At 40.2% G+C, this 18,013-nt stretch overlaps 2 protein-coding genes across 6 annotated transcripts; one reads left to right on the top strand and one right to left on the bottom strand.

Moving 5' to 3' along the window:
* The first annotated feature begins 729 nt into the window (after positions 1 to 729).
* Positions 730 to 13,185, top strand: tmem263 (transmembrane protein 263). Of its 5 annotated transcripts, none has more exons than XM_082540862.1 (3): positions 730 to 1,045; positions 2,509 to 2,579; positions 11,822 to 13,185. In XM_082540862.1, the coding sequence occupies exons 2-3, from the start codon at positions 2,513 to 2,515 to the stop codon at positions 12,115 to 12,117; spliced, it is 363 nt and encodes a 120-aa protein (XP_082396988.1). In that variant the 5' UTR covers positions 730 to 1,045; positions 2,509 to 2,512; the 3' UTR covers positions 12,118 to 13,185. The 5 variants fall into 5 exon arrangements, with proteins under 5 accessions (XP_082396988.1, XP_082396985.1, XP_082396987.1 ...); XM_082540859.1 differs by lacking the exon at positions 730 to 1,045 and adding an exon at positions 1,052 to 1,253; XM_082540861.1 differs by lacking the exon at positions 730 to 1,045 and adding an exon at positions 1,280 to 1,571.
* Positions 13,186 to 14,642: 1,457 nt separating this feature from the next.
* Positions 14,643 to 17,784, bottom strand: LOC309709491 (zona pellucida sperm-binding protein 4-like; the record flags this gene model as incomplete). The annotated part of the gene is made up of 7 exons (XM_082538106.1): positions 14,643 to 15,213; positions 15,301 to 15,463; positions 15,758 to 15,950; positions 16,038 to 16,198; positions 16,277 to 16,374; positions 16,467 to 16,651; positions 16,845 to 17,784. 7 exons carry the CDS (start codon positions 17,782 to 17,784, stop codon positions 15,127 to 15,129), a joined length of 1,827 nt encoding a protein of 608 aa, XP_082394232.1. The 3' UTR covers positions 14,643 to 15,126.
* Positions 17,785 to 18,013: the final 229 nt, after the last annotated feature.

Below are 18,013 nucleotides of genomic sequence, written 5' to 3'. Positions count from 1 at the left end.
TGCAACTTGCTAAAGGAGTTTTAACCAAGTATTAGTGAAGGTCTATGAATATGCAAGCCTGTATGTGTACTTTTGACCAAGTGTGGATTAGACTACTCCAGGGGTACGCAACTCCAGGCCTCGAGTCCTGCAGGTTTTAGATGTGTCCTTGATCCAACACAGCTGATTTAAATGGCTAAATTACCTCCCCAAAATGTCTTGACATTCTCCAGAGGCCTGGGAATGACCATTTGATTCAGGTGTGTTGAAACGGGGTGATGTCTAAAATCTGCAGGGCACACGAGACCTGGAGTTGCCTACCCCTGGACTACTCTTATCTTAATGTTGTGATAAATGTTTGGATAACTTTCACAAACTCTGTGACAAGATTTAAAATACAGGACCTATACCCTTATTCACTTCAGTTCGGTTGATACTAAGTTTTTAATGTGTATATTTCTAAAATTAATAGCTTATTATCATATTTCATACCACCTTTCACCTTTAACAAATTTCCCACGTGTGGGACTAATAAAGGTTATCTTATCTTATCTTATGCCTTTACGCACAGAGGTTGCATTTGTTTTCAGGTGAGACGTGACCATCTATTTAAGACAGACGATCTCTGGTAAACCTAAACATGTACGTCACTTCCGCCTCGAAGGGAGGAGGCGGTCTCGAGGTATTTATGTCCGTGTCCCATCCCACCAAAGTCTGGTTGTGTTTTGAGGCTGCGTATTATTTAAACCCATTGTTTCTACTACATATAAATGTATATTTCGAAATACGGTGTTCCCAATCATATCCAAAATAAAAACATTTTTTAAATGTGAAAACAACCCCCTGTACACTTCTTAACCGTTTAGATATAATCGGAAAACACTGTTTAGGTTCTTAAACGTAAGGGCCTCACTGCATTATGAAATTATGCTAATTAATTTCGGAAACATGTCAAAAAGTGGACTAAAATTATAAACAGGAACAGTCTAATTTTAGATCCAGTATTTGTGAGCCGTGTGTTTTTCTCACACGGAGAAGCAGCTGGGGATCCATCTGCAAACAGTGCGTAAGTCTGTTTTTTTATGGGTGGAGACTGAGGTCCTCCTCCTCCAAAAAAAAGAGTCAGACAGACAACACAAGCTCGCTTCGCCATCAGCAGCTTCATTGTTGAGGATTTTGGTCCTTTTAGAAATAACTGTGGTCATTTTTTTTTAAAGAACACAGCCTTCCCCAAAAGTGGGTCGCTCTCTTTGCTAGCTGTACGCTCGCGCAAGGTAAGTGTTGGGTTAGCTGTTTGGGATTCAGTTTGTTTGATGACAGTCAGCCATGAAAACTTCAGCAGAAGCACGAGCGTCACTTTTGAAAAGAAAAAAAGGAAAAGGAAAACACCTCAGCCATATTTCCTTAAAACAACTCCCGAGCGAAAACACCGCAGACCCTTACTTTATACGGGACGGCTAGTTTAGAAATGACGACGCACTGTCGACTATTAGCGGGAGAAAGCTGCTGAAAGTGGCGTTTCCCTGGGGAGAGATGTGACGTTTGAGCTAGAAGATTCTACAAAATAACATTAATCAGCGCGTGACGTTCAGGCTCCGCGTATAAGTCACACAACTATGACGGTTATAAAGGTTAGTAATACAAGTTAGCGTACTCTTCGAGTACTGACTGGAAGTTACTGTCGCATTTTGCACGTAGAGCTCGATCTGTTTGAACCCTATACAGAGTTGTTTCCACGACAGCTTTCAACCGTTATCCGTCGTTATGTTTACAACCCATTTAAAGAAGATGTCTTTTGAGCAGGTTTTTATAAGTTCTTAATGGTCTGTTTTTGAAATGGCTCTTTATTTATTATGTTTGTTGTTTTGGCCAACGTCTGTTCTGAAATAGGCTTGTGCAGACATGAAAATGCTTTAAATAGTTGTGCACAAATTAACTAACGAATTCAACAATAGAATTGGAGTGATTTGGAGTGAAGGTGTACACAGTTCATATTTTATCTCTTTGTGCTTTTTTTTTTTTAACCTGCTCTGTGAGAAACACCTGAACAGGTCCGCCTTGTTTTAAGGATACGGAGCACGCCCAAAGCAAGCTCCTTTATTTTCTGTACACATTGTGCATCCAGCAGCCAGTTATTTACACTGACGTTGTAAGTTAAAGCTGTCTTTGTAGGCTGTCTTACATACATACATATTTTATTTGGAAGAAAGGCTTTCAGTAAGCTCAAAACGTTGTCACAGACGTCAAAACTTACACCAACGTGTTTGTGGTGGAGCAGTTTTGCACTATGTACTTTGTTGTTCATAATGTTAAGGACATAAACTGAAAATACAGCAACTTATCACATTCAGCATTACAGCTAAACGTGCTTCAACATGCACGGAAACACTTCAGTCAGTAACAAGATAACTTTCAATAGTTTCAGTGGGATTTTCAAGTTAAGGCAGTCTCTGTTTAGCTGTAGTTCAGTACACTTCATATCTGCGTTGCTGTGTGACATGTTGGTAATTGTGTCACTTATTTTCCCAGAGAGATGAGTCAGGCAGAGCAGGCGCCTTCGGACATGCCTGCATGCCATGAAGATGAGCCAGCAGCTGCAGGTAAGTATAGCGGGACACCTCCTTTGACGTATGCTAACACGTCTTTTAAGCTTAGCATAGTAGCACACTGTTTGGTTAAAGATGTACACGTGGGGGAAATTATATGTAATTAGGACCGTTTTTACCACAGTGATTAGCTGTTTCTCCAGGAATCAGCTATTAAGGGCACTGTAATTTTATTAAAATTTGATTAGCGGGTGTTCACAGGGTAGCCTGTATACAACAAAGAGATTTTAACTGCTCTGTTTGAAATCCTCATGTCCTTTTGCTACAGTTTGTCAAAACTGGGAAATGTTATAATTAAATATCCCGTATGAAGGGGGAAAGTCGTAATGGCTGTTCCACACCGCCAACATGTTTTCTATAATAGCATTGCTGTACTGGGCAACAGTGTTGTCTACATTTATACTCTTGTTGGTGCGTCACCATTACTCTGCCAAAGTCCAACTCTTTGTATTGGACTTTTATCTAATAAATCTTGAACAGCGGTTACTTTTACAGAAACACAGGTAGGGCTGTGCGATATCATTGATATTGTCGGCAATAACAGTGGTACAAATTTTTAAAATAGATAAAAATATCATGTTACGATATATTTTCTATGTTTCTTGGTACTCGCAAAGAGACTAGCCAGGGATGCGTGAGAGCAAGAGCTTCCTTTTAGCCTCCAGTGACAATTTAGTACCTAGGAAGGGAGGTACTCCAACCGCCTCTAAAATATCACAGTACTTTGCAAAATATGCAAGAAACCAGTTTCTGCTAAAGCTGGCAACAACAAACTTCTTTCACCACTTGAGGCAAAAACACACCGTTGAGTTCAGCCAGATTATGAAAGAGGAGATGCTAACACCTGTGGATGTGTGACCCAAATGTCAACATATGACTCCACTGAGCCTTGCTAGTTGCACTTCATATGACAGGAAAAGAAATCAGTAGATGGAAATTACTGATGTTGTTACATGGTGAAATAGCAGGTTTTGAAACAGCTGGTTCATCCCACGTATAGAAAATACTTCAGTTTTCATTTATTTTTTTATCATGTGACATATTTGTGCAGGTCCTAAAGAGTTATAAGGTTACATTACTTTAGTATTTGTTTGTTATTATTAGCTATTTGCTTTGAATTTCCAGTGAAAAGCACAACCTAGGCTAATTTTGGGCTAAAATTTGTCTTCTGCTCTGTCACTGAATACAATGTCGTGTCACTGCTATAGTGCTGCTGCTGCTGCTTGTGCCAACTTGTTTCAGTAGAATTACATTTTAAATTAGGAAGTGTGTCATTAACTATAATAGCTCGTTGGAAAAGAAGAATGGAAAATGCCTTTTATTTACTTATACTTATAAATTCTGCTGGATGTAAGCGTCAGTAAAATGTTCACCTTTCTTTTTCTTTTCTTTTTTAAAATTTCATCAGAAATTTTATTGCAATTTTTACCCCAAGTAGGACTGGTACTTGGGGTAGAATGGAACTGTTATACTCTTAACTGAGCACTCAAGGCACTTTTCACTGAAAGACACACACACACACTTATACTGCATTTTTTGTCACATGCCTTCAAGAGCTTTTGTAACAGTCACACACGTGCAAGCGCACGCACGCACGCAAAGACATGCACAAGCACACACGCACAGAGACTCCAGCAGATGCATTGGGGCAATTTGGGGCTCAGTTTCTTGCCCAGGGCCACATCAGCATATGGACTGGAGGAACTGGGGATCAAGCTAGCGTCCAGTTGGTGGATAACCTGCTTTATCTCCTGAGGCCCAACCACCAGTTACAATATCATTATGGCTGTTGATTAGATTGTAATTTGAAGGTTTCAGCCTGAGCTCTGGGACATCTTGATTAAATGATTATATATTTAAATAAACAAAAATACAAAAATTAATCATTAATAAACATGATAGTTTTAATTTTATATATATATATATATATATATATATATATATATATATATATATATATAGATAGATAGATAGATAGATAGATAGATATATCAATCACTGTAGTGGCAATTCCTTTACTTTTGTATGATCAAACGTCCCACAACTTAAAGTCCACAAGCCACTGCTGCACTGAGGTAATATTTCGTACGCAGGCAAAAGAAGTCCATTGTCCAAACCTTTTAGTTGAGAGTTTTGATTTTGGTTTATTTATCCATTTGGCAAGCAATAACAAGATCCTTCCTACTGCTTCTCCTGCTCTGGTAAAAAACCATAGGCCCACCCCAATGCATGCTGGTCCTATACCAGTCTCTTTATTTATAGAAACAAAATGGCCCTACAGCTCTTACTGACTAATTTAACAAAATAACAACAAACAAAACAAATCATTTAAAACAAAATATTAACCGACAAATAAACCCCAAAATATAAGTAAACTAACAACAAACTTTAACTAATTTCAAAAATAAGAACAAAAACAAAAATAAAGAACAAATAGCTCCAACACTCCGGCCCCTAATTGTGCATACAATCACAATTACTTTAAAGTCCCAAAAGGAGGAGCTATTCCCTTAAACAAATCCTTAATTTTCATTGAGGATTTTCTTCACGATGAGGCTTCCAGTAGCAAAATAAGTTTTGTCACTGGCCTTTCCAAAACACTGGTCCTTGTTTGTAGTCTCACAGAACGCACCAAGCCTTTTGCATCCTGGTTTACATTTAAGACTTTCGCCATCATCCATGATCCTCTTGGAGCTGTAGCGTCTGCAATTAAAACAACATCTCCAGGTATAAGACATCTTTTAGTCCTCATCCATTTTTGTCTTTCTTGCATCAGAGGTAGGTACTCAGAAAGCCATCTCTTCCAGAACAACTCTGCCATGTACTGTACCTGTTTCCACCTTTTCCTGACATGCAAATCACTTGGATGAAACAGTCCTGGTGGAAAAACTGGTTTATTTTTCAGCAACAACAAGTGATTGGGTGTCAGTGCTTCAAGATCATTTGAGTCATCTGAAACTTTAGTAATGGGTCTGTCGTTCATTATAGCTTCAACCTCACAGAAGACTGTGTGGAGTCCTTCATCATCCAGAACTTGCTCCTTAAGAACTGAGGCTAAAATATTCTTTACTGAACGAATGAGACGCTCCCACACACCGCCTTGGTGAGAAGCTGCTGGGATGTTGAAGTTCCATTTCATGCCATCCTGAACAAAAGCCTTTTGAATTTTGGCATGGTCCAGCTCAGTCAAACTTTCTTTCAACTCTCGATTCGCCCCAACAAAATTTGTAGCATTATCAGATCTGATGGTCGAAACTGGGCCTCGTCTACAGATGAACCTCCTCACAGCATTTATACAAGAGTCTGTATCAAGTGTACATGCAATCTCCAGATGTACTGCACGACTGGTGAAACAAGTAAAAAGAACTCCATACCTTTTAAGGAGACTTCGTCCTCTTTTAACACTTATAGGTCCAAAATAGTCCACTCCAACATTTGTGAATGGGGCTATGTCTGGCAGGACTCTCTCTTCAGGCAGATCCGCCATCTTTTGTTCAACAAACTTTCCTCTGTTGCGTCTACACGTGATACAACGAGAGATGATTTTCCTGGCAGCAGAATTTGCATTTAGTATCCAGTAATTTTGTCTTAGTTTTGACAGCATGTGTGCTCTTCCTGCATGTCCCAACCTTTGATGGATATGGCGTAAAATCAGTGTTGACACATGCATATCTTTTGTCAAAATTACAGGATGCTTTAATTCCATAGACATGGCTGGTTTATTCAATCGGCCACCCACTCTGAGGATTCCTGCATCCAACACTGGATCAAGTTTATAGAGACAATTTCCCTTAGAGACTCCTTTGAGGCCATTGCGGATTAAAGCCATTTCAGTCGTAAATTTCTGTTGTTGTGCATATTGAAGAATAGCTTGTTCTGCCTTTGCCAAGTCTTCTGGAGTGAGATTTCCTTTCTTCAAAGTGGTCTTAAATCTTTCCATTCTTATCTCCACTTCTTTCTGACCTTCCGGATCATTCTTATTCAAACCTGCAGCAAGCAACTCTTTCCTCTTCTGTGCCAACAACACCAAGACCTCTTTCATCTTTAAAAGCCAGGCTACAGAGATTTTAAGTTTTGCCCAAGACGAGAAGTAGAGGATAAAATAGCTGGTAGGATTTTGTAATTCTCTCACAATGGCATTCATTGTCAGGTCCCTTTTGACCTCTGGGTCATCTGCAGAAATTACACTGTACTCCACATCCAGTTTAGGCCATTCCTTTTCTGACTCATAGAGAAATTCTGGCCCTTTTATCCATCTCCTACATTTGAGGAGATCCCCAGCTCTCATACCTCTGGATGCGTCATCTGCAGGATTCTCCTTAGAAGAAACGTATCTCCACTGATTCACATCTGTTGCTTCCCGAATAACAGCAATTCTGTTTGCAACAAAAGTATTGAATCTTCTGGTTTCATTGGAGATGTATTTCAGTACTGTTGTGCTATCAGTCCAAAAAACTGATTTTTCCAACCTGACTTGCAGCTCCTTTTGCAGAAGCCTGTCCATCCGAACTGCAAGAACTGCAGCCGTCAATTCCAACCTGGGAATTGTAGTTTGCTTGAGAGGAGCAACTCTAGCCTTTCCCAGGATAAAAGCAACATGCGTGACGTTATTCTTTTCCAACTTTAAATATGACACCGTTCCATACCCATCTTGACTTGCATCAGAAAAATGATGAAGTTGTGCCCTATCTGGTCTTCCAAAGCAATTTGGTTTAATGCAACGTTCCACTTTAAACTTTGAAATCAGCTGGAGATCCTCCAGCCAATCACGCCACCGCTGGGAAAGAGAGTGGGGAATAACTTCATCCCACTTCAAATTTTGTCGGCAAAGCTCTTGTAGCAACAGTTTAGCTGGCATACTGAAGGGAGACAAGATTCCCAAAGGATCATACAGTGAGCTGACCACAGACAAAATTCCCCTTCTGGTTGTTGGACGGTCCTGCAGGGAGGTTCTGAACTGGAACTTGTCTGTTGCTATGCACCACTGTAAACCCAGTGCTCTCTCAACTGGAAGTTGATCTGTGTCCAAATCCAGATCCTTAATTTCCTTTGCTCTTCTTTCCTCTGGGATTGACATGAGCACTGTGCGACTGTTGCTGATCCATTTTGAAAGCTTAAATCCTCCTTTAGCGCAGATATCTGTCAGCCTCTTCACCATGTGCACTGCCTCCTCTTCTGAAGCAACAGATTTCAAACAATCATCCACATAAAAGTTTCTTTTGACTGTATCAACCACTTCAGCTGGAAACTGTTGTGCATTATCATCTGCAGTTCTCTGTAGAGCATAATTTGCACAACTTGGCGAAGATACAGCTCCAAACAAATGCACTTTCATCCTGCATTCCTGTGCAGACCTTGAAGTGTTGCCATGTTGCCACCACAGGAAACGGAGAAAGTTGACATGTTTTTCTGAGACGTGAACTTGGTGAAACATGGAATCAATGTCCGCCATTAATGCAACAGGCTCTTGTCTAAATCTGATCAGAACCCCAACCAGCGAGTTTGTGAGATCAGGTCCCTGTAGAAGCTGACTGTTCAATGATGCTCCTTTATAAGTTGTTCCACAGTCAAATACAACTCTTAATTTGCCCTTTGTGGGATGATACACTCCATGATGAGGGATGTACCACACCTTTCCATCATCTTTGTGCAACTCATCTACAGGCACAAACTCGGCATATCCTCGTTCAAGCATGTTGTTTACACATTTAGTGTATTCATCCTTATAATGAGTATCCTTTTCAAATCTCCGTCTGAGACTCTGGAGACGCTGCTCCGCGACACAGAGGTTATTTGGCAAACTGGAACCTTCTCTCCTGAAAGGCAAATCAATGTGATAATGATTTCCAATAAGCTTTATTGAACTACTAACAATATCCATGAAACACAGATCCTCTCTAGACATTTCAGTCTGCTCCTCTGATGATCTTTCATTAAAATCATGATTGTACTGTTTAATCAACATGTCTTCAAGACGCTCAACGGAAATCCTATTGGCTGTTACAGCAGTGCAGTTGGTTTTATTTCCACTGTTACTTCCAGTGCGCAGGGGACCATTTATGACCCAGCCAACTTTTGTTTTTACAGCATAAGGTCCACCTCCCACACTGTTTATCACCTTCCATGGCTCCAAAACATTGGAAGCATCAGTGCCTATCAGTAGCTCCACATCTGCATTAACGTTGTACAGTTTAACAGGTTTAAGATGAGGCCACTGATCGATGTCGCTTTGCTGGGGAATATTAACTGTAGAAACTGGCATAGTCTTTTGAGTCAAAACATCTGGCAATGGCATGAAATCATTTGCTTCCAAACCAGACACTTCCAAACCAGACAGAACTTGTGTACTAACAATCCTATCTTGACTCATTGTTCTCAAAAAGATATTGGTCTTTTTACCTTTTACATTCAGTCTTTTTGCCAGAGTTTCTGTACAGAATGTACCTGAACTTCCAGGATCCAAAAACGCATAGGTTTGCACAATTTTATTGCTCTTTTGGCTCTTAACTTGAACTGGAACTATAGAAAAAATTGCATCAACTTCATGACCAGCCCCAATATACCCACATGTCTGAGTGGTTGCAGTTGAAAAGTTGACATTAGAGTTTGTCCTCTGTTGAGTTTGTTCCGAAGACGCACCTGGATCCTTTCGCTCTATATGAAGAACCCCTGGGTGCCTTTGGTGACACACGTCGCAATCCAAACGACTCCTACAGTCTTTGCTTGTGTGACCAACTTTTAAACAACCAAAACAAATTCCCCTTTCCTTGATAAAAGTCAACTTATCCTGATGCGTTTTAGCTTTAAACTGCTTACAATTCTCTAGTAAATGGTTGCTGTGTGAACAAAACAAACAACTATGCAGAACGGCGGAAGTTGTTCTGCTTCCAGTTGATTGAGTTTTGATTCCTGGCACTGTACTGACATTAGTGGCAAAACTACTTCCTTTTCTCCTTTGCTTGGTAGAACTTGAAGCTTTAAAGCTGCTTCCAGATTGAGTCTTGTATGTTGCCAAACACTGGATCTGATGCTACTTTTACCTGTTTTATTATAAAGGTAACCAGATCAGTGAATACTGCTCTGTAACCATTTTGTTCCTGCAGTTCATAGGCAACAACTCTCCATTTTTCCCTCAATTTGTATGGAAGTTTCATAACAACCATTCTCATATTTGAGGGCAAATCCAACTCCTTCATATAAACAACTTGCTGTGTTAGATTCGAACATCCTTGAAGAAAAAGAGAGAATGACTGTAGACCTTTCACATCCTCACTTTTAATAGGTACCCAACTCACAATCCTCTCCATATATGCAGAGGCAATTTTATTTTCGTTCCCAAAATGTTCTTCAAGAAGATCTTTGGCTGTGGAATAGCCCTGCTCAGGTGGTAAGTGCTGACAACTATGCACCAAATCTCTAGGCTGCCCCCTAGTGAACTGCTCTAAAAAATGCAAACAGTCGCTCCAGTTATCAGTTTTAGCTTCCACTCCATTTTCAAAGGCATTCATAAATGATCTGTACTGTAAAGGGTCTCCATCAAACACAGGGATGTTTCTGGCGGGGAGGACAGAAGATAAGTTTTGTTTTACAAGCAAAGTAGTGATGTCATTTTGTTTTTGCATAATATTTACAATCTCCTTCGTGCAATTCCCAGTCAAAGTAGGAGACTGAGGCTGTGTTTGCTGCGTCACTTGAGCTGAATCATCAACCTGATGTTGGGTTTGACTTTGTCTAGGTACGATTACTTGTGATTCAGATGCAGAATTTATACCAGAGTAATCTCTTGATGTTGGAACAAATGTATCGGCACAAGGATTTAAACTAGGCGCTTCTTGTACGTGCCCTCTTTCAAAATAAGAGTTCATTCCATCAGAATGCTCAGAGCTACAAACTGAATTTATTTTTAAGACACGAAGCTTTGCATTAGTGGCTGCCAGCTCTGTTTCCAAGGATAATGTCTCCTTTTCTTTTCTCAGTTTCTCCTTTTCTTTTCTCAGTTTTTCCTCTTGCGCTTCGATAGAATGTTTTTTCTTTAATGCAGCGAGTCGCTCCATGAGCGCTGCCTTGTCAGCCGCAGCTTTAATGCATGCGGAAGATGTTGATGAAATTCGACTTTGCTGTGACAAGGTTTTTGAAGGTGGTTTTACACTTGAGATATTAGAGACACTGTCTTCAGGTTTTATTTCATCCAAACTTTCAACAGCTTTATCATTGCGAACAGTATTGTTTTGTTCAGTATACGGCTCGCCCGCCTCCTGCAACCAAACCTTTACTTTGTCCATAAAAACAGAGAATGCTGTCACCTTCGACTGAAAATGTGCAACTTGCCTTTTCACTTCATCTTCTGGCAGTGGCAAACTTAAAAAGGATTCTTGCAAAGCGTTTGCATCTTGATAGCATTTAATAAACTTCCCAAATTCAGAAGACACTTCCTTAACGTTTTCATGTGAGGTCATTAAAGCGGAAATTTTCCCCATGTACTTAGATGCTTGCTTACACATTGAACTGCGCTTTTCTTGGCATGTCTTTATATACAAATCCAAACCTTTTGGTGTAAATTTAACGCTTCTTTTCTCTGCTTGCATCTCAGTGTCATCCTCTCGTTTACTCTTAATATCCGACATTTTTATTGTCCTCTTGGATTATTTCAAACTTTATAAAGATGCACAGCACACTGAGAGTCCATAGCCTAAAGTACAAACATGACATCCATTTACCTGCCTTTTGCAGCGGACAAACATTTCCACAGAGGGCGTTGGCATGTTTCAATTAGCGATCCAATTATGCACCAATTTAGTACGTCAAAACTCAGTTCATCAGTCTTTGTAGTGAAATCATGTCTTTAAACTCCAATAGCTTCACCGTTTTCCTTTAAAATGTAATAAACTATCATCTTGTCTTTATTTTTAGTTAGCACATATCTTAAACACTTAAAGCTGTAAACTAATGATAGTTATATAAGAGCAAATGCATGCTGGTGCAATAAGCTGTACGTTTTACGTCCAATGGATGCATGATCTGATTAGTCGACTAATCAGTGACTAGTCGACTATCAAAATAATCGTTTGTGGCAGCCCTAGTGCAATTATGTCACAAATAATTTAGATTTATATGTGAAGCAAGAATTGTTGCTGTGGGTGAAGTGTTATTTTGTATAATATAGTTCAGGATGGCTCAGAGGATTTAAAAAAAAAAAAAAAAATATGTAAGATGATATTTTTGATGTTTCTAATCAGACAACAAGGACCATCCAGTGGCTCAGCCGGGCATGTTCGGCAGATTGGCGGGGGGCTTATACGGTGCCACCAAGGGAGCTTTGGGAGCAACAGTAGGCGGTGTGACCTGGATAGGAGGAAAGGGTCTGGACCTCACCAAAACTGCTGTCACCTCCGTAGTCGCCGTGCCTGTGATGGGAGTAGGACTGGTTAAAGGGGGAGTGTGTGCTGTTGCTGGAGGAGTAACTGCTGTCGGCTCCGCAGTAGCCAGCAAAGTTCCTATAGGGGGAGGCAAAAAGAAGGACAAGTCTGACTGATGCAGAGACGCTCAGCTGAGTGGTAACGCTGGCACGGCGTTTCACCTGATTCAGCACTGTTGAGCAGGAAAAGAGCAACGTGGGACTCAGAAGTTCAGTGTGCACGTTTTGCTGTTGGTTTTGTTTTGTTTAGTTTCATGTGTGTGTTTGTTGGTAAAACCTACATCCATAAAATTAAATGGCTTTTTTTGTATAGAGCGGCATAATAAACACTCCACTGCTGCTGTTAAATGCAAACACCAGACCTTTCGGCTGTGCCAATAAAATGTTCGTATGATGTTCAGTGATGGTCCGCTACACTGCTTCCATTAGTAACTTTTGTACGGGAGGAAAACCAGCACTTATGAAGTCAAATTTACTTGCAAGACAATCAGCGATCTGTGATGATGTGTTTATTCATATTTTACTGTTAACTGGCAAACACTGTTACTTTATGTGGAAATTCTTAGGTTTCCTTCATGTCCTTTCATTTACTCAGTTGTTCACAAATCAGAAGGTATGTCTAATCAAAGATATATCAGACCTGTAAAAGTCATTGCTGGTTGTTGATATTTCATTGGTGGGTTTTTGACTGATGTCTTTTTTTCTGTATTTTTCAGCTTAGTGAAATGTTTTGTGCTGTCATACCGATCCTGATTTATTATAATAAATACAGCATTACAGTCTAAAATTCAGAGCTTGTTAATTGCAATGAAACCTTTTCCTGTTTCATACATTCACTACTTCTGTTATTTAAACATTTTTCCACACACTGTCTGCAGTCCAGTAAAGTTTTCATCAGTGCTTTGTTTGTTTTTTGTTTGTTACTTTGTTTACTGCTGTGTGGTAAAACTCTGACAGCTGGATTTCTTGGAATTACATTCTCAGTTTCAAGTGTACATTTTAAGCTGAAAACCTGTGAAAGTGCATACCTTTGAGCTCCAGTTAAGTAGCTTTCAGGCTTTGTATCATGGAGAACTGAGGTTCCACAGCTTTTGTATGATCAGTGTTACAGATTGTTAGAAGCCTTTTCAAACATGGCAAATATATACTTAGAATTTGTTTTTGTAATAAAATATCTGAAAGTCATTTGTTTTCTGTTTCCTCTGTTACTAAATAAGATTTAATATATATAAGACCAAATTATTGCATTTACTAGCGTTACACTATTAATACATTTGTGATTTAAATTCAGAACTGCACCAGCATCTCTGAACATTCATCAATATATTTTGTAAAATTCATGTCACAGTTTAAAGCAGCCTTATTCCTTCATGTTTTTGTTGTAGTCTACTAATGTTACTTTAAATAGAGGGCTTTAACATTTATTTTATTTTTCTTCTACCAGTATTTGTTCGTGTTTTTTTTTTTTTTTTGTTTGTTTGTTTGTTTGTTGTTTTTTTTTTTTTTAAGCACACTGAAAAGGCACAATTTTTATTATTTATTTTTCAGTTTATAACATACACTTCAGTAACTATACTTTGCTAGTATTGGGTTGGACCCACTGTTGTCATCAGAACTGCTGTTTCATAAGGTAAATTCAATGAGGTGCTGAAAATTACTCCGGGATTTTGGTCCGTATTAACATGATAACATGACGGAGTTACTGCTGATTTGTCAGCTGCACATACATGTGTGACAGTCTCCCATTCAACCACATCCAAAAGGTGCTTTACTGGATTGAGCACCTTAGAATCTCTCACCTTATTATCTTATCCTACTGGCATCTGAATGTTACAGCCGACATCAAATCTCTCTCTTCATAATTTTTCCATGTAGTCACTGGATTTTTCCAACCATTTTCTGTAAACCTGAGAGATATTTGTGTCCAAGTAAGTCAGCAGTTTCTGAAATACTCTGACGAGCGTGTTTAGAACCATCAACTATGCCACATTCGAAGTTTCTTAAATAATCTGTCTTCTCCATTGTGATGATCAGTTTGAACTTGAGCAGACCACCTTGACCACTTGCACCTGCCTAAATGCATTGAGTGGCTGTCATGCCATTGGCTGATTCGATTTTTTCATTAGCGAGTAGTTAAACAGGTATACCTCACAAAGTGACTGGTGAGTGTGTATTACGCTAATCTTTCTGGAGATTTTAAACTTTCTGCACAATTTTCACCTTAGTTTATAATTTGGAACATAAATTACGTTGCAAATTTATTTAATTTCTGTTTACTTTTGATCTCCCCAGTCCTGTCCGTCTGGTCTCTATGTGTTCTGCCTCCATGTTGCCACGTTCATCTCATCGTCCCTGTGTCTCCCCAATCTGTCATGTCTCAGGATCTGTTGTTTAGCTTTTGGTTTTTGTCACCTGTTTACCAGTTATAATGCTGTGATTGTGAGTTTAGTTCTGCATTCTGAGTCCATATACCTGCTTACAGATTTGCTGTGAACCAATATCTAATATCTTGTTTTTTTGTTTTTGTTTGTTTTTGTTTGTTTGATAACAAACACCTTCCCAAAATCATTTTGGGAAGGTGTCTGTTATCTGTTAATCTTTTCTAAAAATTTTCTTAAAATAAAGGGATGTGGTTGGGGAAAGATGACTTTTTGTATTTTATGTAGGATTCATTATAAAGGCATGACTTGGGTACTACAGAAATTGGTTCTCCTTTTTAGGAATGTCACTGGTAAAAAAGGTATAGTACAAGCAAAAAACAAACTAATTTGCATCATGTTGGAGCCAATACTTCTTTAATATAAATCTCAATGACATCATTAGACATATTTCTTCCTACAGCACACTTGAATTCTTTTCTCCTACATTATAATCTAATTTCCACTTCATACTACTAATAACCGTTTCATGTTGCAGATTTTTTTTTAACTTGTTGTTCTCAGCAAAGTTCTTGAGGTCAAGCTGTCAACTGCTCGGGAGAAGTCATGATCAGTGGCCCAGAGGAAACCACAGTCTTTGGTTCATTCGTCTTTTGGTCTTCAGCCTCGACATCTCTCTCTACACATGGAAATAGAAACATGATCAGATTGAAGGTCATTTTGCATTTGAATCTTAGAGACTATGAATTTATATCTTACTTGTCCTGTGGCATGCTGGCTCACAGCTGACAAACTGTCCGCTAACACACACGGCTGTGCTACAGTGAATGTACAGCTGAAGGAATAAGGATAAGCGTGTTGGTTAAAAGGGAAAAATATTTAGTTAGTGCAGAAACACTGCTCAAACTGATGTACTAATTACCTTTTCATGCAGTGGGTCCATTCCCTTCTGGTCCTTTACTGAGGAACCCACAAAGGTGAACATTTTGAAAACGAAACGCCGGTAATGACTGGGGAAGTCCAGGCCAGAGTTAGCACTCACTGGTACCAGTGAGGACAAGTAATTATCATCCCGGTATGGACATCTGGATGGAGTGCATGGAGAACAATTTTATTTAAGAGAACACTAGCCAACAGTTTTTTTGTCTTCAGCAATACCAGCTACGGGTAAGATCGATTATAAATAATATACTGTGTGTCCACTACAGACGAACCTTTCAGCTTATTAGATTATTGGATGATTTATCAAAACCATGTCTTTATTTCATTCCCAAATATTAATAAAATTATTTTCTTCAAAAATCTAGCATTAAATACATTTTGATTAAAATTCTACATGTTGTCACAAACAGGACTGAGCACACTGGTATCTTATTTACCCGTCTATCAGAATGTCCCACTGGGGGAAGGAGTGAGGGAAAGGGCTTGTGGTTACCCAACAGCGACCAAGAGTCAAGACAAGCATCGGATCTGTCTTTTTGAGAAGCTGAACCTCCACGTACACAGGGTCCCTCAGGACTTTGGTCACAGGGTAGTCTGCTTCCGTATAGAACGAAGTATAGGCCACATCCACTGTGAGAGCAGACACGTCAATTATTATTACAAGATTTTACATTATCTTGCAAACGAATGGACTCTTTTAAGTTGGAATACACTTACATTCATTACAACCCTTTGTAAGGCATCGTCCATTGGCCAACCTCAAGACTACATTAATGGGTCCCATAGCAGAAACTGGCAGAGGGGGATTTTGTAACGGTAGGATTTCTACAATCACAGTTTCAACATCGGTGCCGATGTACCTACACTGGAAGATGAAGCTGAAAAAGAAAGTGATATCATGCTACACAGTCCAAAACTTTAATTTAATGTCAGGACACTCTAAAATGTTTACTTACTGAAAGTGACTGTCTCGGGTAATAGATCCACGAGGCCCAACCCCCACCTGATATGAGGAAGTCATTCTGTTCTCATAGATTATTACACCAGGCTCCTCCTGCAAAAGGTTAAACGTGGTTGGTAAGATAACAATATTTACAAATATACCCTGCCTGACTGGTGGAAAAGTAGGAGAATACACTGTTTTACCATAAAGGTAGTGCCACAGGTAGTAACAGGAAACTGATATATGGCAAAGGCTGAATTGGAGTCAACATATGAACAGCCAGGACCACCTGTTGCCAGCGAGGTTGTCTGGAGGTCAAGGTGGGGTAGAGTAACATCTTTGGCGACAACAACAATGAATTGGGCATCCCGAGTGCACTGGACAGTCACTGGTGATAAAAAAAAAAGTTGGCAGATAAAGGATTTGATGTTGCTGACAAACTGTAAACAACATAAAGATTAAGAACACCACTTTTACTTGAATATTTTTAGTGTAATCAGACTTCAAGGTTTTGTTGACAACAGCTTTGGATCAATTAATATAAGCCATTTATTAGATAAAACAAACCAAAGAAACCTCACCTGCCTTTCCAAAGTAGCACTGATTGCCATCAAAACAGCATTTTATGGATTCACACTGAGCACCTGAAATACCAGTAGTTCCGCATGGGACTCTCACACTTCTTTCCACATCACAGCTCTGAGCAGGTGGCAGCGTCGGAGGCACCTTTTGATTCTGTGGGATTTTTGGTTTTTGGGGAAAGTAATCATCGGATACTTGAGGAAAAGGTATGGCTTGCCCTGGAGGTGGTCGAGGTTGCTGGGGATTTTGTGGTATAGGAGGGATGTGCGGTGGAGGTGGAGGCGGAGGTTGTTTCTTGGGAATCTGCCACGGAGGAGGCTGATATGGCGGTGGAGGAGGAGGTCGAGGCTGTTGAGGATCTTGCGGTGGAGGAGGTCGGTATGGTGGAGGGATCTGAGGGTTCTGGGGCTTTGGAAGAGGAGGAGGCTGGAATGGTGGAACTTGAGGGTTCTGGGGTTTCTGCCATGGAGGAGGCTGATATGGCGGAGGTGGAGGAGGAGGTCGAGGCTGTTGAGGATCTTGCGGTGGAGGAGGTCGGTATGGTGGAGGGATCTGAGGGTTCTGGGGCTTTGGAAGAGGAGGAGGCTGGAATGGTGGAACTTGGGGGTCCTGGGGTTTCTGCCATGGAGGAGGATTGTATGGCGGAGGTGGAGGAGGAGGTCGAGGCTGTTGAGGATCTTTTGGTGGAGGAGGGCGGTATGGTGGAGGGATCTGAGGGTTCTGGGGCTTTGGAAGAGGAGGAGGCGGAAATGGTGGAACTTGGGGGTCCTGGGGTTTCTGCCACGGAGGAGGACGGTACAGTGGAACTTGAGGGTCCTGGGGTTTCTGCCACGGAGGAGGCACGAATGGTGGAACGTATTGAGCCTCCACCTCTGTCCCAGCTAAAGAGCCTAGCCAAGCTAGTGCCATGAAAAATTTGGCACTCCAGAACTTTGCCATGGTTTCTCAGCTGTCTGATCTGGACACTTCCAAAGTGCACAGTTTCAGTCAGCTGTACCATTTATTTGCTACCAACCCTAAAGTTTTTTTTTTTCTTATAAACCCACCTCCTCGGGCAAAAAAACCACCAATCAGAGCTTAGCAACTTTCGACAGTCAGAAACATTTAAATATCTGTTGACAAATCCAAAATCTGGGTCACACAAACCTTTTAAAGGTCTTCATAGCCT

This window comes from Aulonocara stuartgranti, assembly GCF_965226115.1.
Source record: "Aulonocara stuartgranti genome assembly, chromosome: 7".
Taxonomy (NCBI): domain Eukaryota; kingdom Metazoa; phylum Chordata; class Actinopteri; order Cichliformes; family Cichlidae; genus Aulonocara; species Aulonocara stuartgranti.
This window is presented reverse-complemented; position numbering and strand designations above follow the sequence as displayed.

Bases quoted from the DNA above. Each gene is read 5' to 3' on its own strand.
- tmem263 (XM_082540862.1), top strand. From the start codon at position 2,513: ATGAGTCAGGCAGAGCAGGCGCCTTCGGACATGCCTGCATGCCATGAA. The intron at 2,580-11,821 runs GTAAGTATAGCG...GTTTCTAATCAG, and splicing joins AGATGAGCCAGCAGCTGCAG to ACAACAAGGACCATCCAGTG.